The 25,854-nt window shown below is 35.8% G+C and overlaps 2 protein-coding genes across 20 annotated transcripts in view; one reads left to right on the top strand and one right to left on the bottom strand.

Annotated features, from left to right (window-relative positions):
• The window catches only part of PPIP5K2 (diphosphoinositol pentakisphosphate kinase 2), a 79,638-nt gene extending 71,230 nt beyond the window's left edge, over nucleotides 1-8,408 (bottom strand). For 6 of the 17 annotated variants that reach the window (XM_021667409.2, XM_021667415.2, XM_021667416.2 and 3 more), the window contains exon 1: nucleotides 8,173-8,406. The gene's annotated coding sequence lies outside the window, so the exon portion shown is untranslated. Of the gene's footprint in view, nucleotides 1-8,172 lie in introns of all 17 variants that reach the window. The other 11 variants (XM_064376200.1, XM_021667403.2, XM_021667407.2 and 8 more) reach the window with 3 other exon arrangements.
• Nucleotides 8,409-8,492: 84 nt separating this feature from the next.
• Nucleotides 8,493-25,854, top strand: part of GIN1 (gypsy retrotransposon integrase 1) — a 30,870-nt gene continuing 13,508 nt past the window's right edge. Inside the window, exons 1-4 of one of the 3 annotated variants that reach the window (XM_012459598.3) lie at nucleotides 8,493-8,599; nucleotides 20,578-20,723; nucleotides 22,382-22,575; nucleotides 24,233-24,538. In XM_012459598.3, coding sequence (XP_012315021.1) covers nucleotides 20,585-20,723; nucleotides 22,382-22,575; nucleotides 24,233-24,538 — 639 coding nt within the window. In that variant the 5' untranslated portion in view covers nucleotides 8,493-8,599; nucleotides 20,578-20,584. Of the gene's footprint in view, nucleotides 8,600-18,796; nucleotides 19,886-20,577; nucleotides 20,724-22,381; nucleotides 22,576-24,232; nucleotides 24,539-25,854 lie in introns of those variants that run through there. The other 2 variants (XM_012459606.3, XM_021667420.2) reach the window with 2 other exon arrangements.

The following is a 25,854-nucleotide window of genomic DNA, read 5'->3' as shown; positions in this document are numbered from 1 at the left end:
TCTTAGCACATAGTTCCAAAATATCTGAATTCCATGGAAAAGAACAGACAAAATGTAATGCAGCTTTAAAAACCACTGACAAATATTAATCTGAAATTATATTAAATCAGTTTGTAAAAGTTATCTGTAAACAGGTTTTTTAGGGAACATAACCATTCTACATTCTGGTCTTATACATAAATGAACAAAAAAGATTAGAGTCTAAACAGATTTCATTTTAACAGCAGCTCTTAAACGTGTAGAAGTCAAAAACTCTTTTAACAAATCTAATAAACTCTATGGATCTTCTCCCCAGAAAAAAAAAAAGTACATGTGCGCTAAATTCTGCAAGCAATTTTCTGTGATTCGCCGACATTCAAACTCTTCTACATAACCAGGCATCCATGAATATGATGGATGGACTCAGTGGCTCATACCTGTAATCCCAGCTACTTGGGAGGCTAAGGTGGGAGGATCACTTGAGCCCACTTGCTTGAGGCTGCAGTGAACTATGACTACCACTATACTCCAGCTTGAATAACAGAGAAAGTCTCTGTCTCAAATAGATAAATGAGTACCATTTAAGAGCAGTATCATCTCAAAATATTCCTTTCCATAGTTGTTTACCTATATTTGTTTCCTGGTCATATTAAAATTAATTATATACCAAGATGAAGTCACATAACAAATGCTTTGATTACTCTTAGTACAAGAAATTACTTGATTGAATATTCTTAAAAGTCAAACAATATGCTATGTAGAATTAAAAGCATAATTCCAAAAGGTTTACTCCTAAAGATCTAATTCCAGTGTAACTGGTGACTCCCCAGTAGACATTAAAACCAATTTACCCAGTCAGCCTTCACTTTAAATTACAATGTTATAAAATGTAAAATAATTTGTAATTTAAAAATTAAAGCAGAAATAATTTACTTTATAAATCAAAGTCTTTTGTTCCTATTCCTTCTGCACTGTTTAGCATGTAAAAATGTTTACTAAAAAAGAAAAATGGAGTTTCCAGTTGTTGTAAAACTTGATGTTGGTGGATAAGTTAATTTCAGTTCTATTTTCTATCAAATGGCAAATATCTCTTGTTTTTTTAATTTTTTTACTCTTTCCATCTAAAAACAGCTCAAATATTTCAATAGTGGAAGGGGAACATTCTTGAGTCAGATACATCTGTTTTAATATGTCACTGCTGAACTAGTGATGTATGCTAGTTGCTATTAGTCTATAAAAAAGGGAGTATATCTCTGGTGGATACTTGGCTGATTAAAAAAAAAAAAAAAGGAAAAGAAAAGAAAAAGGAAGTACAGCAGCACCCTGCAACCCTGTAAAGATTAAGTGAGACAGCGTAAGTGATTGGCATATATTAAACACTCAATAAACCATAGTTTCTATAAATATTCCTATAAACCACACTCCCTACTGACTCTAACATGTAAATCTAAAAGAATGAATTGTCCTTTATTTGTTGAAATGAACATATTTATTCAACAAATACTATTTACTTATTATAAAAGGCATAGTATTAGGTGCTAGTTATATAAAGTCAAAGTAAACGTGGCTCTTTTCCTTAAGGAGCTTTTGGTCTAAGAGAAAGACAGCCAAGTAAATTGACATTCCGTATTTTAGTGTGATAAGCACACCAATAAAAAAGATAATAGAAACATGTAATAATGTAATGAAATGTAATAAATGTCTTACTGTTCACTTTAGAATGTCAATGATGGGAGATGCCAGGTCCAATATGTCAATGCAATATATAGGTATATACTTATATGTATATATACATGAATATATGAGTGTGTATATACACACTTTATGCCCTTATTTTAAAATTGTATTGTACTTCCTCCTAAAGTGTTATAACAAAAGTGAAAACAATCTGTTGTAGAGATAAAGCTGAAAATTAATGTTTTTAGCTTTTTAATTATAGAGTATTCATTGTAAAAAGTCTGGAATACATAAAAATAAAATTTAAAAAATCAGTTAATGAGCCTTGACACAATGGCAGAACTAACAGTTGTAGTTCTGCAGACCTATGGGGCTATGTTTCCTACTATTCTGTGATGGTTAATACTCAGTGTCAACTTGATTGGATTGAAGGATGCAAACTATTGATCCTGGGTATATCTGTGAGGGTGCTGCCAAAGGAGCTTAACATTTAAGTCAGTGGTCTGGGAAAGGCAGACCCACCCTTAATCTGGGTGGGCACCATATAATCAGTAGCTAGCGCAGCTAGAATACAAAGCAGGCAGATTTAAAAACAAAACAAAACAAAAAAATGTGAAAAGGCTAGACTGGCTTAGCCTCCCAGGCTGCATCTTTCTCTTGTGCTGGATGCTTCCTACCCTCAAACATCAGATTCCAAGTTCTTTAGCTTTGGGACTTGGACTGGTTTCCTTGCTTCTCAGCCTGCAGATGGCTTATTGCAGGACCTTGTGATTGTGTGACTTAATACTACTTAGTAAACACACCTTTATAGATGTATCTATCCTATTAGCTCTGTCCCTCTAGAGAGCTCTAATACATAGTCTTTTCAATATATATTTTCCCACATTTTTGAAAAGCTTTACAAAATATGTTTATGTGTAAGTAGAAATCAACTTTTGGGGAAAAAAGTATGTATCCAGTAGCTTTTTTTCCCAAGGGTATGAATTAATGACTGGTCTGTTCTGTTTTGTTCACTTACTCCGATTCTATTTAAGTCTTTAATGCAGCATAAAATATATAGATATATGTCCCTCATTTGATTATGACTTTAGGTCTGAAACACATCTCATTCATTCATTTGGTAAGGCACTAGGTAAATCAACAAATAAATACATGTTAGAAAGACCTCTTTAATAAGGTGACATTTAAATATGAATTTAAATTAAATGAGAAACCAACCATGGGTTTATATGGTGGGAACACTACAGGTTAAGAAAGAAAGTATAAAGGCTCTAAAGCAGAATTATGCTTGGCATATTTCCCAAGTTCATTAAATAGTAAGGTAATTAGAGCAGAACGCAAGCAAAGGAAAAATGGTAGAAAATCAAGTTGGGTAAGTAGTTAAGATGCACACAAAGGACTGAGGAGCCATAATAAGAATTTTCAATTTGTTAAATGTGATTGCACTGCATTTAGGGAGGCTGAGGCAGGCAAATCACTTGAGGTCAGGAGTTTGAGACCAGCCTGGCCAACATCATGAAACTCCTTCTCTGCTAAAAATATAAAAATTAGCCTGGCATGGTGATGTGCACCTGTAATCCCAGCTACTCGGGAGGCTGAGGCAGGAGAATCACTTGAACCCAGGAGGTAGAGGTTGCAATGAGCCGGGATTGTGCCAGTATACTCCAGCCTGGGCAACAGAATGAGACTCTGTCTTAAAAAACAAAACAAACAAACAAACAAAAAGAAAGTAAGAGAAGATGAAACAGAGAAGTTATACAGTTATTTTGAAGAGTTTATAAAAGATGGACAGAGGAATTGGACCTCTAAAGGACACAAAGTGAAGGAAGCCTTTTTTATTTTCCATGATTCCATCTTAATATATGAGATATACTAACAGATGTCATTAAAAAAAATTAACAGGCTAGTGCTTAAGAGCATGGATTCAGGGGCTAAAATACCTAGGTTTAAATCCTGACTGACTCCAATTAGCTGATCTTGAGCAAGTAAGTTAACTTCTTAGGGCCTCAATTTCCTTATCTGTAAATTGTACATATAGCTCATTTTAATACTTTTATATATAAGATAATATACTAACAGTGCTTGTATCCCAAGGTCTAGGCTATACTCCACACAATTTAAATCAAAATGATTGAGAATAGAGTTCAGGTAAGTTTAAGGCTTCCCAGGTAATTCCAACGGGTAGCGAAGTTTGAGAACCAGTTTTTGAAAATGAGTATTATTAGAGATTTCCTATAATAAAAAGGAGATAAAACTGATGAAGCAGAATTTTTGTCTTCCTGGTGCTTGGCACATCTCAAGTACCCAATAGATATTCCTCTACAAAATTTCCCTTAACAATTTACAAGACCTCTTCTCCAAATCATTCGTTTTGACCTTTGGTCACCTATAACCTTATTATTTAACAGCTTGGGTTATGTATATCCCTCCAAAACATAAATATCAAGGGAATGAACATTTATTAGGCACTGTTACCTAGTAAGTACCATATTTGTAAATTCAGAGCCTCCCACCCTGTTGCCTCACCATGAATGAACTGTAAGTATGCCAATAAATTAATTGACTCAGCCTTCAAGGCAGCTGTTACTCCCTGGCCAATTGCTGCCAGTAGCACTCCCTTCAGTTTCCTCAGGATACTGTACAAATAGTATCATTTTCCATGTATGGCTTATCATGAAAAGAGTTGGGAAGAAATTACTTACTACTTTGTGATTTAACAATCTCACAGCCATCCTGGAATTAGGAATATCTTCATTTTATAAATGCTTTACGAATGTAGTTATATGTCTATTTTGTCATTATAAATTAAGACTTGAGGCTCAGAAAGTTTAAGTAATTTGATCATCATCACACAACCAATAAGGACTGCAAATGAAAATCAAACCCAGGTCCGTTTAAACCAAAGGCCACTATACTCACTTAAGAGCAAAAATCAGGACTCCACAGTCCTTATGACATCATTGCAAATATAAATTATCAGAAAACTAAAAATATAAATTCAAATATATTTCTCTCACCCAAGTAGCATATATACCATAGAACAAGATGAAATTTTATGAGCATTATAAGAGATCCAGGAAATTCAAAATGATTTGTGTTATTTCACTTAAAATGCTGATAACTGAAGCAAGTACAGTTTATGCTTATAGTATTTCCACATTATTCAGCATTTTTATCAATGGTCAGTCATTAATTTCAACATATGTTAGCTGTCTGGGCATAAAGACACATACATTATTCAAGTATCAGTGTTGAATCTTACTTTAATTTTAAAATTCTTTCTATAGCAGCAGTCCCAAAATGGACTGGTTACATCAGAATTATCTGATAGACTTGTTAAAACACAAGTGACTGGGCTTATCATAGATTAGGAATTCCTAAACAGTAATTCTTAACTAGAAAAACTATATTTTTACAAGTGGATGAGCAGCCAGGTTTGGGAATCTATCTGTACAAAAGACAAATACCCCTTAAACCTGATTTCTAAATCCGAAATGAGTGTTAACGCTACTAAAAATGTCCACACTCAATGCAGTAGTTCTCAAACGTTAGCATGCAACAGAATCACCTGTAGAGCTTGTTAAAATACTAAACTAAAAACTCTAGGGGTGGGGGCCAATATTTTGCCTTTCCAAAAGTTCCAAGGTGATGCTGATGTTGCACATCTTGGAATCACACTATGAGAACAATTGCTCTGGACACAAAACTCTGAGTTTGAAAACTTTTCTGAAAGTTGCTTTGCTCTGTGTCTTTAGTCAAGTTATTCTAGTCATCATCTATGAAATGGAATGATGAATCTTATATATTGTCTTGATGATTAAATTACAATACAGACACCACAGCAAATAGCACATATTAAGCATTCAGTAAATGTCAGCTGTTTAATATTTTGTTAAATATTATGAGTTTCTAACAGATTTAATTGGCAAGGAGCAAATATAAATAACTCAATTTAGAATGTATCTACTTACCTCTTGTCCAATGAAGCCACGGAAATCCTTTGCCACTGCTGTTGTTGAAGACCTCTTTACATCTTTTCTAGTCTCACCACACTGCTTCAGGCTATGATGAACACTACCACCTGGGATAATCAGTCGTCTCTCTCATACCTTTACTGGTAGCAGCCAGAGCTACCTGATCCTCAAAATAACACCTGGATCAGCCAAGCCATCAGTTCCACCTAGTATTCAGACTCCTCCTTACCTGAGCTTAATATTTCCAAGCCATCACTGTAGCCCTTTTCATAGGTTCCCTCAGGAGCCCAACTATAAACTAGTAGATTTCTACTCTCAAAATCAGAGGAAATGGGAGCTCCTGCTCCTGCTGCTCAGTCTTAATGCAAATATATAACCAGTTTTCCTGAAATTTCAAAAGCATTTTCCAGTGCAAACATTGTTATAAATGGTGGTTCCTTTCCAGGGCACTAATAGTGCATCCACATAATAGGGAATAAATAGGCTTCTGCAGGCTGGCAAAGGCAATCTGGCTCATTAATAGGATTACACAAAAAAGCCCATTCCAAGTTCCACACAACCTTCATGTTGAATTTTTTTCCTTCATCAAACTTTCATTTAATACCTTTTTGCTGAACCTTCATTTCCTTCTGCCCGGAAATCACTGCTCTCCTTGAAAGTTCCTATCCCCCCTTCAAAAACCAACTGGAAGGTGTTCAATGAAGGTTTTCCTAAGAACTATCACACCTCTGTTTTATGGTAATACACCTAAAAACTCTCTCCCATCTTCTATATTCCATGGCATTTTAGATCTTTTCACTTATCTGTTTCCACCAGAGTTGGGTATTTTCCTCTCCAACTTTTTATTATGAAAAATTTCAAATACTCAGAAAAGTTGAAAGAACAATGTATTAATCATCCATATACCCACCATTATACTCACAATTGCCAACATTTTGCAATATTTCCTTTTTTCTTTTTAATATACACACACACAAACACACACACACACTTGCTGTACCATTTGAAAGTACTAGGTATTAATATACCTCATCTCAAGTACTTTAGTATGCATCTCCTAAAAAATAAGAACATCGTCCTACATAATCACAATTCCTTTTCCACATGAGAATATTAATTGTTCCATAACATTGTCTATATTGTAGTTGCATGGAAGCTTTTAGAGAACAAGGACCTAATCTGTGTTCCCACTACTTAACTGGGTGCATAGCACTTACTTGGGTAATCAACAGATGTTCTACCTCATAACAACTACTCTGAAAGTCATATGAATTTAAAATTTAAACAGCAACCTTTGATTTTAAACATTTCTGTACATCAGTTTAGTCATTTGCTTTACATAAACCTGTGCTGCGGTAAGTACAGTATTTTGGATTTGGAACTACTTAATTCTGCATCACAATGCTCCATAGACATAGATCATGTCTATCTTTCTTCAGACATATAAGGAGGTACAAGAAATTTTTTAAAATAAATGTATACTTTCAGACACTGAAAATGTTAGTGAAGAAATTGAAATCGAGGAAGAACAAGGTCGGGACAATAGAATACAGATTTTGAAAGCAGAGAAATCTGGTTTTTAACATAGATTCAAACGTTTACTTACAACAAATGTTTACTAGGGCAAGTTGCTTGACTGCTCAAAGCCTCAATTTCTAACTCTGTAAAATGGTGATAATAATCTAACAAACCTCCTGGAATTGTTTAGAGAAATGAATGACAAAATATGCAAAGCATTTGGCACACATAAGACTCTGTTAATGGCAACTATCATTATTATTTTATCTATCTGAGACAAAAAATATTTATTAACACCAAAACAAAATCCCGTCCCAGTGTACAGCGAGGACGTTACATGCTAAGATCAGCTATGCTTCCCACTTCCATAGTTAAGCCTTCCAGCAAGACAGCTACTATCCAAAGAACTCCAAGAGTCGCAAACTCCAAGGAAGTGGTCAAGAACCTCGTGAATGAGATCCACCCAGGGATCACCACCCTGGTCCCTTCTCCTTCAAGGCGCAGAAGGCTGCAACGCCCTCCAGTTGGAGGTGCAGCAGTGACCTGCAGCCTCGGTCCCTACTAAGAAAAGCTGCAACACAGGAGGCTTTTGTTCTTTTAAAGTGGGTGTGGGGTTGACAGAGAGGGATAAAGACTAAGGAAGAAAAATTTTTAAACAGCCACGTCTACCCACAGCAGTCCCACAACTCGAGGCTAATCACTTCGGTGGAGTCAGACACCGCGTGGGATAGAAGCTCGGCAGTTCCCTTTTAGCTGAGCTGCAATTTCTGGCGTCTCAAACCCAATAAATGAAAAAGGGACGCCATGGGGGAGCGGGAGGATAAATCAGGGAGCGAAAGGACCCTCAAAGCTATATTGTCACTGCACGCCCATGCTGTCATTCGCTCCGGCACATGCCCCTCGGTGGAGCGCGTGTTTAGGGTATGCAGAGCACGGGAGACAAAGCAGAAGCCCAGCAGCCGCCTCAACCTTGGCATGATCAGATTCCGCATCTCCGGTTCTCCTCCGGTTTCAGGGCCCTCACCTGCCACGAATGTGGTCGTCACGCGAGCAGTTGGGAGACGGTCAAGCCCATTCAGGTCTAGGTTCCCCCCTTTCATCCCGGAGGCAGGGGTGAGGCGTTCGTCCTGAGACTTCAGTTGTGGGCGTGGACATAGGCTACTTCCTTCAGTAGCAGCTCTAGGGCCACATAAGGGCACCTCGAGCTACTACACCTCAAGAATCTCCGTCACGCCTCTTCCCCGCCCTCCTCGGGTCTCACGCCGAAACCTCCCCGGGCGGAACAATTTCCGGCAAGAGCCAAACGATCCGCCCTAACCTTTCTGACCGTGGTTCCTAAGGTTCCCAAAAGGACTATTCTCTTAAGGACCCGGGTAGTTCCGCTTCCGGCAGCGCCAGATAAATCTCGAGAGGAAGCTAAAATCCTGTCGTTTGAATGTAGGACCACCTCGGTGAGTGGTCATTCTCGTGTGCTGTGTCATACCTACTGTTTTTTTTCAAGTGAGGCATAACCTGACAGTAATTTCAAAACCATTTGCCTCTGTCGGCCTAAGGAAGGATTTAATTGAAGTCTGTGGGGAGATTTTGCGCAGGCGCCTTTGAGACGGGAGGGCCTTGGGCGTTGTGACGTCCCGCGCGAGCTAAGCAGAAAGGGCGAGTGCTGTTTCGGGCCTGGGGAGTTGCCTACTAGGTGTAACTGAGTTTTACCAAGTGGTCATTTTCCTGCTGATTCTTAGTGTAGCTGGACCTTGTCCTTAAGAGTCAGTTAACGAATCGCCGAAACTCTTAGGAAATGCTCCCTCACAGTTTAGTATCTTTTGAAACTCCAAGCACATTTGGCCGGCGTTGAAGAATTCTCCACATTACTTTGCTCAATCATTTAATCTGAAATTTTGCTCCAGATTTAAACACGTGGCGGGGAGAAACGTGAGCTTAAGAGGGAATCCTGTTACGTAACTTTAAAAGGAACATGTACACTTTATCTTAGTGTGGGTTTTTCTTAAATGGGCATTTCTGAACCAATAAAAAGTAGATACTTTTTAAAGTAGAAATGCACTTATCCCATGTGGCTTCAGGTGAATGCATATGACGATGAAGATATTTTTAGTTAAATGAATTTATACTGTCAAATGAAGCAGATTGTAGAAACGTGTATTTGAATTTCCAAGTCCTTGACGTTGCCTAAAATTGTGCGTGTCCATTTTTTGGACCTTAAAATAGAATAATTCAAATGTCAGAATTCCGATTCAAATTAATATGTTGATTGAAAATTGCAGATTTTAGGTTGGAACTAGCGGGTATTATAACCTTTTAGGGGCTTAAATTGGTACCTTTGTTTTTAACCCTTGGTGAAACAGTTAACTCCTAATTTTATTTGACGTAATACCTAATTGCCTTTATTGAACACAAACATAAAATTATCAAAGGAATTAAGCAATTACTTGATTTTATTTGATGTTATGCAGGGGACAAAGTGTATACAAAGCTTAACGAAATTCCTTTTGCAAAACTACAAGTAGTAAGCAACCACTTTCGTTTTTTCTTGTTCCTGCATGTTTAAGGACCTAAGTAATTATTTTAACAAATTCTTGAAAATATAAGCATATCCAAAGAAGTCCCAGGACAGTCTTTATGTAGTTGAAACCACTTAATCCTTTTGTAAATGATACCTTTACTTAATAATCTTTGAATATAAGAAGATATTTATATCTGTCCTGAATATGATAGCTTCAAGCCAGTTTCTCATATTAACTACTTTTCAAATATGTTGTTTCTAGGGACCAAGTAGTGTATGTATGGGCTTTGAAAAAAAAAAAACTTTCTTTCAGGTTATTTTTATATATGAATACCAATTATTAGCAGTAAAAGTTTTAACTATCTACTTCAAAGGCTGTGCTTTTCGTGAACTGAATTCTTTCTTATGCATTTTCTATTTCTTTTTGTCATCTGTCTCTCTACCTCCAGAACCAGTAGTTCCTTAACTGCATTAGACTGTAATATCATCATCAAAGGATACAACTCCCGAGTCTTCTGATTTTGTTCTTAGCAGTAAAGCTTTAGAAGCATTGCTATAAAGCATTAATCCCCATTAATGAAAGGGAAGAGATTTTGAAATATTTTTTCATGTAGATGAAGATTTTGAGAAAAGAAAGTGTTCTCTATTACTTTCAACAGCCTGATATGGATGATAATACTTAGATATGATAATTATACTTTACCATATACAAAGGACTTTTAAGTTCATTATCTTCATCCTCATAATTGTGAAAAAGGACAAGATATTACGTCCTTTTCCAAACATGGATATTAAGGCATAAGTCTATACCTTCTTAGACACAGTTTACTTATAGTGCCATGTATGTGAAAGTCAAGTATAATGTTTTCAAACATGAAATAAGTTACCTCTGGAATATTTGTTGTTTTTTAATTCAGTGTTATTTTTAATTATCCTTTCAGGAAATTCAAGTAATTCTTTATTCATTTACAAACAGTTGAATGTCCACTATATTCTGAACACTTAAACAATGTAGACATAAAAATTAATAAGATATTTCCATTTCTCATTTATAATCTAAAATATTATTAGAAAAATCACTTTATATTGTGTAACAGAGGACTGAACCAAGTATTACAAAAGCTAAGGATAACGGGTAATTGAGTTATTGGCATAGCAGGGGGAAAAAGTGAAATTTGAAGAGACACCAAGTTACAAATGTCAGCACATGTCCTGACTTGATTACTTTCAGTAAATTGGACAATCTCTGAACCTCCATTTTCTTTCTTTTTTTTTTTTTGAGACGGAGTTTCGCTGTCGTTACCCAGGCTGGAGTGCAATGGCACGATCTCGGCTCACCGCAACCTCCGCCTCCCGGGTTCAGGCAATTCTCCAGCCTCAGCCTCCCGAGTAGCTGGGATTACAGGCATGCACCACCCTGCCCAGCTAATTTTTTGTAATTTTAGTAGAGACGGGGTTTCACCATGTTGACCAGGATGGTCTCGATCTCTTGACCTCGTGATCCACCCGCCTCGGCCTCCCAAAGTGCTGGGATTACAGGCTTGAGCCACCGCGCCCGGCAGAACCTCCATTTTCTTACCTGTAAAAAGGATATAAAACTAATATCTACTCCATGGAGTATTGTGAGGATTATCATAGTAAAATGCTATATAAATGTTTGCAGCTGTAGTCATGAGTCACTTAGCAAGGGGGATAAATTCTGAGAAATGCTTTGTTAGGCAGTTTGAGCACGGAGCGAGTACAGACGCTACCTACATGAACCTAGATGGGATGTGTGCGTATGTGTGTATTTTGTTTTTCATATAGAAAACCAAATGTCCCTCCACTTTATTATCATTGATTTCTCCCATTTGATCTGCAGTGCTAATATCAAATGCCCTATATGAGGTTTCTATATATGCTCCATTATCATCTTATAGGACCACTATCTCATAGGCAGTACATCCTTAACCAAAACATTCTTATGCAGTGCAATTGCATTGGCAATTGTTTTTAAAACTTTAAAATTTTAAAAATTGTTTTAAATTTTTAAATTTATACTTATGGTTTTTTCAGATGTCATATAAACAGAAGTATATAGTATATAGCCTTTTGTGTCTGGCTTATTTCACTTAGCATGATTTTGAGATTTATTCAATTTGTTAGGTCTATTTGTAGTTTGTTTCTTATCAATGCTTAATAATATTCCACCATGTGGATCTACTATAATTTGTTTATGCATTCACCAGTTGGTAAACATTTGTTTTCAGGTTTTGGTTGTTATGAATAAAACTTCTAGAAACATTCACTTACAGATTTTTAGGTGTACATATTTTCTTTTGGTTTAGTGTCTAAGATTGGTATTGCTGGACCATATGGTAAATTGATGTTTAACTTGTAAGAAATTGCCAAACTGTTTTCCAACATGTTTACACCATTCTCTATTATCACCAGCTATGCTTTGTATCTTTGGTAGTAACTAGTATTGTCAGGTTTTGTTTTATTTTTGTTGTTGTTAGTGTGTAGTCCTATCTTACTGTGGTTTTAATTACATTTTTTTCATTGTCTGTTGATGTTGAGCATTTTTTCATGTGTTTATTTGCTAACCATATCTCTTTGGTGAAGTGTCTGTTTTTCCATGTTTTAAATTGGGTTGTTTGCTTTCTTGTTAAGCTTTGAGAGTTCTTTATAATTCTAGATATAAGTTATTTATCATATATGTGTATTTTATCCCAGTGTTATTTCTCTCTCTTTTTTTAGCAATTCTTTAAAGAATAAAAGTTTTAATTTTTTTCTTTATGGATAGGTGTTTTTTCTTTGCTATCTAGGAAGTCATTACCCAACCTAAGCTCACAAAAATTTTGTTGTTGTTGTTGTCTTCTAGAAGTTGTATAGTTTTAAGTTGTACATTTAGGTCTGTGGCCTATCATGAATTAATTTTTACATATTGTATGAGATATGAGTTGAGGTTCATCTTTTTTCAAAGGATGTTTAATTGTTACAGCATTTGTTGAAAATATTATCTTTTCTTCATTGAATTACCTTGGCACCTTTGTTGAAAATCAGTTTACCATAACTGAGTGGCTGTTTCTGGCACTATTCTGTTCCATAGATTTAAGGCTGTCATTTTGCCATTATAGCACAGTCTTGATTACCATAGCGTTGTAGAAAGTCCTGAAACCATGTAATGTGAAATTCTTCAACTATATTCATTTTCAAAGTTGTTTTAATTATTCTGAGTCCTTTAGCTTTCCATATCAATTTTAGAATCAGCTGTCAGTTTCCTCAAAAGAGCTTGAAGGTTTCTGATTGGGACTGCGTTGGATCTATAGAGATCAATTTGGGGAGAATTGGCATCTTGTCCAGCTTTTTCTCAGTTGTAGAGAGGGAGTGACTCCAGCTTTCCACATTCTAGTCACAAACCTATATGGGACTGTTTAGTGGTATTTCAGAAATAAATAATTTACTCCCGTTATTATATTCACTATAATATCTTTATTGGAAGAGATCACAGAACTAATCCCTCTATTTGTGCATTGGAAGCCATCCCCTGCTGCCATCTCAGGAACATCATACCATCAGTCATGTAATTTTTTTTTCTCCTCTGTTTTCATTGGCCTTTCTAGAATCCCTTCTGTTAGCGTTAAATTTTTGGGGTTATTCCCTTGTTGAAAGCAAAACAATCTTGTTTAAAAAAATTGTTTTAATTGTAGGCAATCACACATAACATGAAATTTACTATGTTAACCATTTTTAAGTGTACAGTTCAGTGGCATTAAGTACATTCACATTGTTGTACAACTACTACCACCATCCATCTCCGGAACTCTTTTCATTTTGTATAACTGAAACTCTTGACCAGTTAAACAATAACTCTTTCATTCTCTCCTCCCCACCCCCTGTTCTATGCAACCATTCTTCTTCTTTCTTTCTGTATTTGACTACTATGAGTACCTTACATAGGTGGAATCATACAATGTTTATCTTTTTGTGACTGGTTCATTTCATTCCTGGTTAGCTTAATGCCCTCAAGATTCATCCATGTGGTAACATATCAGAATCTCCTTCCTTTTAAAGGTGTCTGAATATATACACCATATTTTGTTTATTCATTCAGTCATTGATGGACACAGGTTGCTTCCATCATTTGGTTGTTGTAAGTGATGCTGCTATGAACATGGCTGTCAAAACTTTTAACCCCACTAGAGTGTAAACTCGATAATGAGGGTCAAGAGAATCTACATCTTGTTTATTATCCTGTCTCCAGTGTAGCTGTTACTCAGTAACATTTTTTAGATCAATAATTGAATCTTGTATCTGTCTCAAGCAGCTGTCTTGTAGCTCCTTGCCTTATAGCTAAGCTCAAGTTTCTAAATCCACTTTCTGACTTTCCATTCATTTCTTGTGTCATTGCAGTCTGGTTGCCACCTGCCCTGCTATACTGTAACTATACTCTATACTGTTCCCAAAGCCACTAGCTACATAATGGTTCTTATATCACTTAGTCTCTCTATTTCTAAGAACTTTGTATTTCCTACACTTCTATTACCAGAACCTCTTCTGGCTTTTTTTCCTATTTTCTCTGGCTATTGTCATGTCCCTGAAGATTCACAATATATTTGGGAGAGAGACATATAAACTAATACATTCAATAGAGTGTTTCAGATTTTATGATAACAGTTGATACATATTACTGTGAATGTGCCAAGGAAAGTGTGCACAAATCTCCCTGAGATTGGAGATGTGTCAGAAAGGATTCATAGATGAGTGAACTCATTAATGTGAATGTTGAAGGATAAGAATACATCTACTGCACTTCCTATTCTGTACACTTTCCATCTAATCCTTCTTCCATTGCCTTAACTTCACCTACTTTTTACATGCCGAGCTTAACCATGAAGAATGCAACCTGCTTAATAGTGTCATCTTTCTCCCTAAGCCAGATCTTCAGAAGTAATCCCAGATTCTTCTTTGCATTTACTCCACACATCTAGTCAGTCACAGTTCTTATATGATGTATCTATCCATTTATACTGACACTGCTTTGACTCAGAATTTCATCATATCTTGCGTTAATTTTACAGTAGTTCCCCAGCTGACTGGTATAGGTATTCTTGTCTCTACCCCAATCTCTATTCCATTTTGGTGATCGAATTTTGATCTTGTAACTCCAACTCATTCTTAAAGTTTCAAGTTATTCCAGGTTGGAGTGGTTAGAAGACACTCTGTAGGAAATGACACCTAGCCAGAGTTTCAAAAGATGACTAGGGACTGAAGAAATGGCAATAAAGTTCATTCCAGGCAAAAATATCAATGAAAAGGTGTGAGTACACTGCATGGGATGTTTGAAGAACTGTGATTATTTTTCGAATTGAGAATGCCAAGAGAAAAACATGGAGAGATTGGTAAAGACCATATTTTATAAAGCCTTGTATACTGGCAGAGGTGTTTAGATATCATTAGTGCTATCGTCTTAATGGTTTCATTCTCCAAAAATTCCTATGTTGAAATCCTAACCACCAAGGTGATGGTATTAAGAGGTGGGACTTTGGGGTCGGGCATGGTGGCTCACGCCTGTAATCCCAGTACTTTGGGAGGCTGAGATGGGTGGATCACTTGAGGTCTGGAGTTCGAGACCAGCCTGGCCAACATAGTGAAACCCCATCTTTACTAAAAATACAAAAATTAGCTGGGCTTGGTGGCATGTGCCTGTAGTCCCAGCTACTCGGGAGGCTGAGGAATGAGAATTGCTTGAACCTGGGAGGCAGAGGTTGCAGTGAGCTGAGATTGTGCCACTGCACTCCAGCCTGGGTGACAGAGTGCCACTCTGTCTAAAAAAAAAAAAAAAAACAGGTGGAACTTTGGGGAGGTGACTTGATCATGGGTCAGAGCCCTCATTAATGGGATTAGTGCCCATATTTTAAAAAGTCCCTTCCCTCATGTGAAGTTACAGTGAGAAGACAGCTGCCTGTAAGAAAGTGAACCCTCAGTAGACACTAAATTTGCTGGCATCTTGATGTTGTACTTCCTAGCCTCCAGAACTGTGAGAAAGGAATTTCTGTTTGTAAGCCCTCCAGTTTGTGGTATATTTGTTATAACCACCCAAATGGACAATCAGGAATGGCAAAAGGCATATTTCGAGTTAAGTGAATATTTTGATAAGATTTGTGTTTTAGTGTGACCTCCATGACTGCAGTGAGGACAGGGACTATTATTAGAGACAGTGGAGGCAAGGTCAGATAGAAGGTGAGTGAACTAAGGCAGTGGCCGTGGAATAAAGTTCAAAGTTCTACCTCGTTGACAATCAAAATGCTTTTCCTCCTTCTCCAGATGGATCTAGGTCTCTACACATCTGTTTTGATAGTAATCTTTGCATATATCTGTGGTAACACCACTCTATACTGTATGAATGCTGATTTATTCCTCTTTTCTTCTCATTTATACCATAAGCTCCTTGAGGACAGGGATTTTATCTTGTTTAACTTTGTATTAATATCATCTAGTATATACAAGGGTTTAGGGGCTCAGTAACCGAATGAGCAAATTAAAGGTTATATGGATGAACAGGAAAAAAACTATTAAAAAGGGTAAAACATGGGATGTTCAACAGTAGGTACAAAGAGATTAGAGAGGTCAAGATCACTTCAGATTAGAGATCATGGAATGTTTGCTTTATTGAGGTGCTAGAACTTGATTTTGAAAGATGGAAGACTTAATCAGGTGGAAGTATATACCATTTAGAGGAAAATGATATAAACCAAGGTATAGAGAATGGTTGAGGATATGGCCGTGGGTATACAAAGGAAACTAGTGAGAGAAGAAGCTGTATAATGCTCTGCCAGGTTGTAGAGGGTAGGCTAAATAGTCTAGACACCTTAGCCACTAAGAAGTAGTTAATGCTCAGAGGCAGTCTCATAGTGTCCACTCTGTCAAGTAAATCGTTTGGAAGATAAAAATATGCTAGGGATAATCTAAGTAAGTATCAAGGTGACTATGTCAGGCAAATAACCACCCTTTAAGTCTTAGTTCTGTTTGTTGAGCCAAAACAACTCACCCATATAAAAATGAAAATAATACACTTTTGAAACCATTTGTGAAATATGAAAATCTGTAGGAAATTTATGATTTTTATGTCTTCTCCCACTGATTTTTATCTCCTCTTCCATAGCATAGATATATGTTAGTCTTCTCTCACTACTTTGATGAGAAAAAGACAACCCAAAACCTTAAAAAGCTCAGTCTTCAAAATTTTTTGTAGTGGTTCCTTTGCTCCTTGTCCCTTTGTACTTTAGGTTTACTCTGAGGAGAGCAAATTTCTCTATTTCTGTCTATTTTCAATTATTCAAAAGTCAAAGATTTCAAAGCAGAGAAGTTAATTTCAGTAAATAGACCTTTTCTGAGGAGTTTTTGTATATTTATTATAAGTAGGAAAGCCAACAATGTCCTAACGGCACAGATAACTGAATATACTGAAGACTTCATCTTATATTACATAGAAAAATTTTCTTGTGTCTGCAGTAGGTAAATGGGTAGGGGGAGGAGAACAAGAGATGGTGGGAACTTGGAACCAAGAGGTTTTTAAATATAAGAGCAAAATATGGAAGCTACTGTGGTTTATGCTGACTCACATTTTTTTTCCAATGGCTAGTTTGTTTTCTGCCAGTTCCAGTTACCCATACCCCTCGGTATTTTGGGGCCTGTACTTCCTCTAAGGTGTGAGAGTTTGGTCTTTTCCTACTGTGGGCTTTTACGGGTCTGAAAAAGCTTCCCCCCCTCCGCCCGCTTTTCTTTTTAAAGTCCTTCAGGAGTTTTTGCAACCTTTACTGGTTTCTAAAAGGGAGGAAATACACAATTTTTATCTTCCCTTTATAAACCTCATCTTCCTACAGATACCATCCTCCCAACTGTCTAGGATGGGATATTTCTAGATTTTCCTTTAGATTGTTTAGATGATTTGGGACATTGATAGTTCCAAAAACTATTAAGGGAAAACTATAACAGGAAGTTATATACAGTATATTATTAATTTTACAGTATATAGTCTATATATTGATTTCATCTAAACTGAGAAGGGATAGGTTTCTGTCCCTTAGACTTGAAAGAACATGTGTCACTGTAGTATAGAGATGAAAATAGAAGACACAAAGAAAAAATGATTTTAGTTTCTTTTTTTTTTTTTAAGAGTTGAGGACAATTAATGCAGAGCTACAGTGACAGGCAGGCAAATGGATAGGTGGAGAAACAGGTTTTATATTTCCAACTTGAAACCATACAAGGCTTCATGAATTGAAAATTGATTTGGAGGTAGAAGTTCGCCACAGAATCCTGGCAGAGGAGAGTGTAATGAGGATGACACGAAAAGTAAAGGCATCAAGAGGTCTTACGTGGCAGATGCATCAAGAGGTCTTATGTGGCAGATTGGAGGGCAGTAAGGTACCACTAGTGTTTCACCACAGATGATTTGAAAATCACTGGCCTAGAGCAATATGAAACTTGGTAACAAAAGTGGCTGCAAGACAGAGACAGAGTAAACATATGGTAAAGCCTCTTGATGCCTTTACTGTTTCCATTTAGTGGCTATTTGACTGTAAATATCTATGAACATTTTCATACACATATTTTGATAGTCATAGACTCATTTCACTGGTATATGAAATTAGCATTGCCAAGCCTTTAGGGTAAATGTGTATTTAGCTTTAGAAGAAGCTCAGTTTTCCAAAGTGGTTGTAACATTTTACCCTCCCACAATGTATGAGAGTTCCAGTTGCTACCTGTCCTCACCAACACTTGATGTTGTCTGTGGTTTTTAGTTTTAGCCAAGTCATTGTGGTTTTATTTGCATTGCCCTGAGGAATAATGATGTTGAGCACATTTTCACTTGCTTATTGACTATTGGATGCTCTCTTTTATGAAGTGCTATGTAAAAATTTCCCCCCCGCTCTTTTTTTTTTTTTTTTGAGACAGAGTTTCGCTCTTGTTACCTAGGCTGGAGTGCCATGGCACGATCTCGGCTCACTACAACTTCCACCTCCTGGGTTCAAGCAATTCTCCTGCCTCAGCCTCCCGAGTAGCTGGGACTACAGGTGTGCGCCACCATGCCAAGCTAATTTTTGCATTTTTAGTAGACACGGGGTTTCACCTTGTTGACCAGGATGGTCTTGATCTCTTGATCTCGTGATCCACCCGCCTCGGCCTCCCAAAGTGCTGGGATTATAGGCGTGAGCCACCCCCCCCATTTTTTGAATTGACTTTTTGTCCTTTTCTTTTTGATTTTTACAAGTTCTTTACATACACTGGTTCTGAGTCCTTTGTTAGATATACATATTAAAGATATCTTCTCCCAATGTGTGTCCTGTGTTTTCACTTTCTTAATGTTGTCTTTGATGAGTACACATTTTTATTTTGATAAATCCCTATTGCTAATTTTTTTTCTTTTATGGGTAGTGTTTTATGTGTCCTATTTAAGAAATCTTTGCTTATCCTAAGATTTGAAAGATCTTTTTCTATGTTTTCTTCCAGAATCATTGTTTATCTTTCATATTTAAGTTTATGATTTATCTGGAATTAATTTTTGTGTAAGATGTGAGGTAGGTGGTTAAGGTTCATTTTTTCCCCCCAATAAAGGTTGGGGGAAAATGTTGTTGTCTAGCGTCACTTATTGAAATGACCATCTTTTTCCTCATTATATTGATGCCTTCATTGTAAATGTATTGACTTTACATGTGTGGATATAATTCTGGACTCCTTGTTCAATTACAGTGATGTATTTGTATGTCCTTATGCCAGTTGGCTTGTCTTATTTACTTTATTTGTATAAAAAGTCTTAAATCTGAGCCATTCATCTTTGAGATGATTTAGAAACTGTGAAAGGCTACATGTTTTTGGTTTGAGGTACAGCTGGCTATTAGAAAGTGAAAGAAAAATTATGTATTTAATAATCAATTGCAAGTGAATTAAACTTAGAACAAACTAATTATCTTATAATACTTTATAGCAATAATTAATGTGTTGTTTAGGTTTTCATGGGACTGTGTTAACATTTCAGAACCTTTGCTTTTAAATTGACATATACTTTGTGTTAACCTAAGGTGTACTGTTACTCTCTCTGGAGGTTAAAAATAGATCAGAAAGATGGTTTTTACATTTGCAAAGAGCTGTATCATAGGGGAAGCGAACTGATAAGCTGGTTAAGCCATGGCAATAGGCACAGTCTGTTCTGCTTTGTCCCAGCATTCTTTTTCCGGTGAGTACTCTTTTAGTCTCATTCCTAGATCCTCCAGTGGTCAATAAACATCTATTTTATTTTTTTATAATTTCAAAGTTGTAAGATTTGTATTAGAATCCTAGCAGAAAACAGAAGACATTCCGGTGAGATGTCTGAAATCAATTTAATGGAGCACCTTTTTATAGACTGTAATAAAGTAAACAACATGACACCTGGAGACTATCAATAGCAAAAATAGTTACCACCTTCAGGCTAAGGTGACAAGAAGAAGAAATACCATGAATCTATTTACAAGTAATATAAAACTTTATTTCATTTCTTATAACTTATTTATTTAAATGTCACATGACAGGATCCTCCTGTGTTACCATCCTGTGAAAGTAACATTTCAGTTGATAGCAATGAAATTTTAAACCTTTTTGAAGTATACTGGTTCATTTCCTTTTCTCTCAATATGTGGAAAATTTTCAACATTTCCTATCAAATGGAAAGAGATAAGATAATTTGTCATGGGATATCTCAAAAATAGCATTTGAGTATTTTCGTTCATATACATCACTGTTCCTTTCCTGTACTGCAATTATCTTCCTCAAATAAATTCTGAAAATTCTCAGTTCATATATAAGTAGAAATATGACAGAAGTCTGAACTGAAATGGCAATTCAGTTAGCTTAAAATTTAAGTTATCTTTTTAAATACATTTTACCTAGGTTCACAATGGTCCGTAGTGGAAAAAATGGTGATCTTCATCTTAAACAGATTGCATATTACAAACGAACTGGTGAATATCATCCAACTACACTGCCAAGTGAGAGAAGTGGCATAAGAAGAGCAGCAAAAAAATTTGTCTTCAAAGGTAAAATGAATGTTCAAACTCTTGATTATTGAGTTGTAGATGCTTCCCCACATTCTTCTTTGTAGAAGTTTGAGAATTTCTGTAGTAATTTTTGTTGCTAAACAATTAGCAGTTGAATTGATGATGCCACTCAATCAAAAGCAAAACTGAAATTACACTCAAGCTAACTGAAGGCCAGTAAGCATGAAAAGGAAGGTTTAAATTATAAGCAGAATATGACACCATGAAAGAAAACAAAACATTTTTCTAAATTAACAACTTCTGCTTTTGTTCTCTCGTGTTCTCTAATGGTGCACTTTCCAGCACCGATGTCACTGTCAATGAGGAATGTTTTTGATGCTTGATATGAAAATGTTGACAAAGTTAACTGGGTTGTTTACTAAAATAAAAACTGAAAGGAATTAACTATATTTCTGTGATCATGTCCCCCTAACCCCCACCAGTACCATTAAATAGTCTTAGGATCACATTTATTTTAGGACCTTTGAATGTCCCTGAATGGATTAAATATTTGAAAGGCAGTGGGATATTTATCTTGGAATGTCATGATAATTTTTTCTTCTTTTTCACCTATAAAGGAGAAGAGAAGTTTGGGATGAGATAAGCAACAAGTAGTCACCAGATAATTAAATGAATGTTTATGTTCTAAATGGGAACTTAGCCTCTTAGCCTTCCCCCAAAGCAGGTTAATAAAATTCTAGGTTAATACATAAATGCCTGCTCATGTCTCCCTGTGTATATCCCTACCAATAACTCCCTTATATTTAAGATTAGGCAGACCCATCATCTGTTAGACTAAAGTAAGGATTCATTCATTCATATATTTAATAAGTTATATAACAAATGTTAACTGGATTTCTTCTATGTGCCAGTCACATTCTAAACCTTGGAGATATATTGATAAATAACATAGATAAGGTTCCTGCTCTCAGGTTGCTTATATTCTAATTCTAAAAAGTAAGGAATGTTCTACTCCTCAGTCTGCTTACTCATATTAGTAGCTGAATGGGTATTTTGGTGTTTGAATAGCTAGCCCATTCATATTGGAGAGGTAGATGGTGATTCTGCCCATACCCTGGTTACTTCCCAGCTGCAGATTCTTCTCACGTGTCCTCCTAGGAAACACAATTGTCTTGAGGATTAAGGTTTTTTCCACTTTCCTGCTTCACCATCCCTACCTTCTACTCAAATCCAGAAAAAGCTGAGAGAGCTGTTTGCTTGCAAAAATGCAGTGATGATTAAACATTATTTTAGAAAATTATGTTCTAGGAAGTTTTTTCTCTGTACATAATTTATTTGCTAATCTATTCCATTTTTAGAAAGTGCCTGCAAAATATTCTTACTTTGAGTACTCCCATAGAGAGAAAATTTCATATTTCCATAGTTATTATGTGCTTTGGTAAAAAAGCTTGCTCTACTTATATTGGTATCTACAATATTATAGCAGTTACTGCCCTTCCTAAGTATCTAGCAAGTGTAACAGCTAAGAACCTTTGTGTGGTAGCATCATTACAAATAAATATTCTATTTTAAATGCGGTAAGGTTTTATAAAACAAAACAAAAACCTTCATGGTTTAAACAGGAGGCTGTGATTGTCTTAAAACTACATAGATATCTAAAAATTACAGTTCTGTCTTTTTGTTATCTTTTATTCTAGAAAAAAAGCTGTTTTATGTTGGAAAAGACAGAAAACAAAATCGTTTGGTAATTGTTTCAGAAGAGGAAAAAAAGAAAGTCTTAAGAGAATGTCATGAAAATGACAGTGGAGCTCATCATGGTATATCCAGGACCCTTACTCTGGTAGAATCCAATTATTATTGGACATCTGTGACCAATGATGTCAAACAGTGGGTATGGCTTATGTATTTAGAATATTATGAATAATGACTTTCTGATATTTAAAATTTATTATTTCTCCAGATTTATTCTGGGTATCACCTCTTGTTAAGTATATTTGGCATGGTTATTTTTATTGAAAAAACCACTTAAAGGGAGTTGTATTTTCCTTCACAGTTGTTTTAAATCACTTAAGTATAATTTGAACAGGAAAGTATGTGCTCTCATTTTTGTGCCTGTTTCATCTTGAGGTAGAATGTCAACCCAAACCAAATAAAACTAAAATCAAATTTTGAGGATAATGGAATAAGTCTGAGTTTTGTAACTTTGTGACCCATTGGGACCTTCAACTTCTCCTAATAGAAAATTCACCTATAGGAATTCTGGGGTTCTTGCTGGAAGTCAACTGATCCTACTCTTTCCAGTGCACTGTATGCCAAATGGTAGGAATTCCTTGGAATATATGTGAGATCTCCTTAATAATTGTAGTAGTGCATCAAAAATACTGGCATTTCAAGCATAAGGAATTAAACCAACATTTAACTAAATATCATTTGTGAGTTAATTGGTTTATGGATCTATTCAGGTACTCTGAAGACCATAAATTATATATTTTCCCTGCCATGCATTTTTTACAAGCATTCAGTGAAATCTGTCAAATTGTTATTAAGAATGATATGACTTTTGGGAATAATCAGAAGTTATTTGTGATAAAATCCAACAAATAAGTTTAAATTGGAAAATGAAAATTCTGATCATAAGTAACTGTGATTATAATGTGATTAAATGACTTTTAAATTTTTCTTCAGAAGTTAGTTTGAAAGTAGTTTCCAGGGTAGAATTCCAGAAATCTATAGAGAAATGGCACCCATCCATAAATTGATCAGTTGATCTTTTCTCACCTCACTCAAATGAAAGCTGCAGAACAGCATGGGTTTTGTTTATGTTTATTCTTTTTCCATGATCTAGAAAATTTTCTAGCATATATTATGAATGAAATTATATTTCAATAAATATGGTTGGAATAGATTAATGAATCAACTTCTTAATGTGATAATTTTAAAGGAAACATTTTGTGCATATAGAAATTATTGTAAATCTTCATACTGATTTTAAATTATAGGAGACTTAAGATCTTTTTAAGCATTTAATAAATATTAATTATGAACCACATTTATGTTCCATGTGAGTAAGACCCATAAGATGGTCATTTGGTAGTATAATCTTCCCTCAGTATATGCATGGGATTGGTTCCAGCACCACATTCATATAACCAAATGTACTCATACCGAAGTCCTGCAGTCAGCCCTGTGGAACTTGCATATATAAGAAGTCAGCTCTGTTTACTTGAGTTTCACATCCCTCCCTACCAATACTGTATTTTTTGTTTGTGTTTGGTTGAAAAACAAAGCCATGTATAAGCTGACCTTCACAGTCCAAACCCATGTTGTTTGAGACCAGTTGTAGTGGCAACTACAGTTGTTTGTTGTTGCTTTACTTATTTGTTGTTCTAAATAGGTTTAATCCAGTGATTCTCAGTCTGGAAGTTTCTCCTTCAAAACACAAAGTGTACCTATTAATCATTTTAAAATTCAGATTTATAAGACTGCTTTTATATTGTGTTGAGTATTAACGTTTGTATATATTTTCTTTATTGTGTGCCTATTTGTAGGTATACGCTTGTCAGCATTGCCAAGTAGCAAAAAATACAGTTATTGTAGCACCAAAACAGCACCTTCTCAAGGTGGACAATCCATGGAGCTTAGTTACTGCTGATCTGATGGGACCTTTTCATACAAGCAACAGAAGTCATGTGTATGCTATAATCATGACAGATTTATTCACCAAATGGGTTATGATTTTGCCTCTATGTGATGTTTCAGCATCAGAAGTTTCTAAAGCTATTATCAATATATTTTTCTTATACGGACCTCCTCAGAAAATAATAATGGACCAAAGAGATGAATTCATTCAACAGGTAAGACAAATAAACAACTTAGGTCTAGGATCGTATCTTACTCCCTTTCAGTGTCCAGAACCAGTGCCTTGTGCATTATATTACAGAGTGCTTAATAAATTCAGATAAATTGCTATAGGTATAGAGGTATGATATTAAATACTACAAAGATAGTTGTACTGGAAATTAGGAGATTAAGATTTTAATACTTACCGTGGGTTATTGTAAACCTATTTTCAGATTAAAATGAGGAGGTTGGACCAAATAATCTTTACTTTCAGATTAAAAACCCATGATCGGTCAGGCCTGGTGGCTAACGCCTATAATCCCAACACTTTAGGAGGCTGAGGTGGGTGGATCACTTGAGCTCAGGACTTCAAGACCAGCCTGGGCAAGACGGCAAAACCCCATCTCTACAAAAAAAACACAAAAATTAGCTGGGCATGGTTGTGGGTGCAGTCCAGTTTGGAGGAAGGCTATTAGAACTTCTATTTATATTTAAAAACAAAAAAAGAAATGAAGCTTTATTAATAATGTATACAGATTGCTATTAGCATCCTAACTCAGTCAACAAGACAGTTATGTCACACATGCTATGAGAAGGTATCCTGAAAGAAAAGGGAGAATGCACGTTTCCTCACTCATTTTTGCTTTCAGCAGTTGATTGAGTGTATGGATATCATCTAGCATTCACCACACTATTCACAAAGTGGCCAGGGAACTTAGATTTCTTGCAATGAAACCAGACAATACTAAAAGGCAAGCACCCATCCACCACAAGAAAATAGTGCTGGCACATCTACTTAACTTCCAGGTCTTTGTTAGACACACCAATGAGATGAAAACAAATAGTAAATAGAATACTCCCTCTTTATCTGCAGTTTTACTTTCTGAGGTTTCAGTTACTATAGTCAACTACAGTCCAAAAATATTAAATACGAAATTCCAGAAATAAACAATTTATAAGTTTTTAAATTGTACACCATTCTGAGTATTGTGATGAAATCTCATGCTGTCCTGCTCTGTCCAACTGGGATGTGAATCATCACTTTGTCCAGCATATCCTCATTGTATATGCTACTCCCTCCCCCTTATCAGTCACTTAGTAGCTATCTTGGTTATCAGATCAAATGTCGTGGTTTGTATCCAAGTTACCTTTATTTTACTTAAGAATGACCCCAAAGTGCATGAGTAGTGATGTTGGCATATTGTTACTCATCCTATTTTAATAGGATTTTTATTAGGCATTATTATTAGTTATAAATTATTATTAGTTATTAATCTCTTACTGTGCCTAATTTATAAATTAAAGTCTCTCATAAGTATGTATATATAGG

The sequence above is a fragment of the Aotus nancymaae genome, unplaced genomic scaffold (assembly GCF_030222135.1).
Source record: "Aotus nancymaae isolate 86718 unplaced genomic scaffold, 86718_ANA_hifiasm-v0.15.2.pri h1tg000014l, whole genome shotgun sequence".
In the NCBI taxonomy this organism is placed as follows: Eukaryota; Metazoa; Chordata; class Mammalia; order Primates; family Aotidae; genus Aotus; species Aotus nancymaae.
Note: the sequence above shows the minus strand (reverse complement) of the source record. Positions and strands in the feature narration are given on the sequence as shown.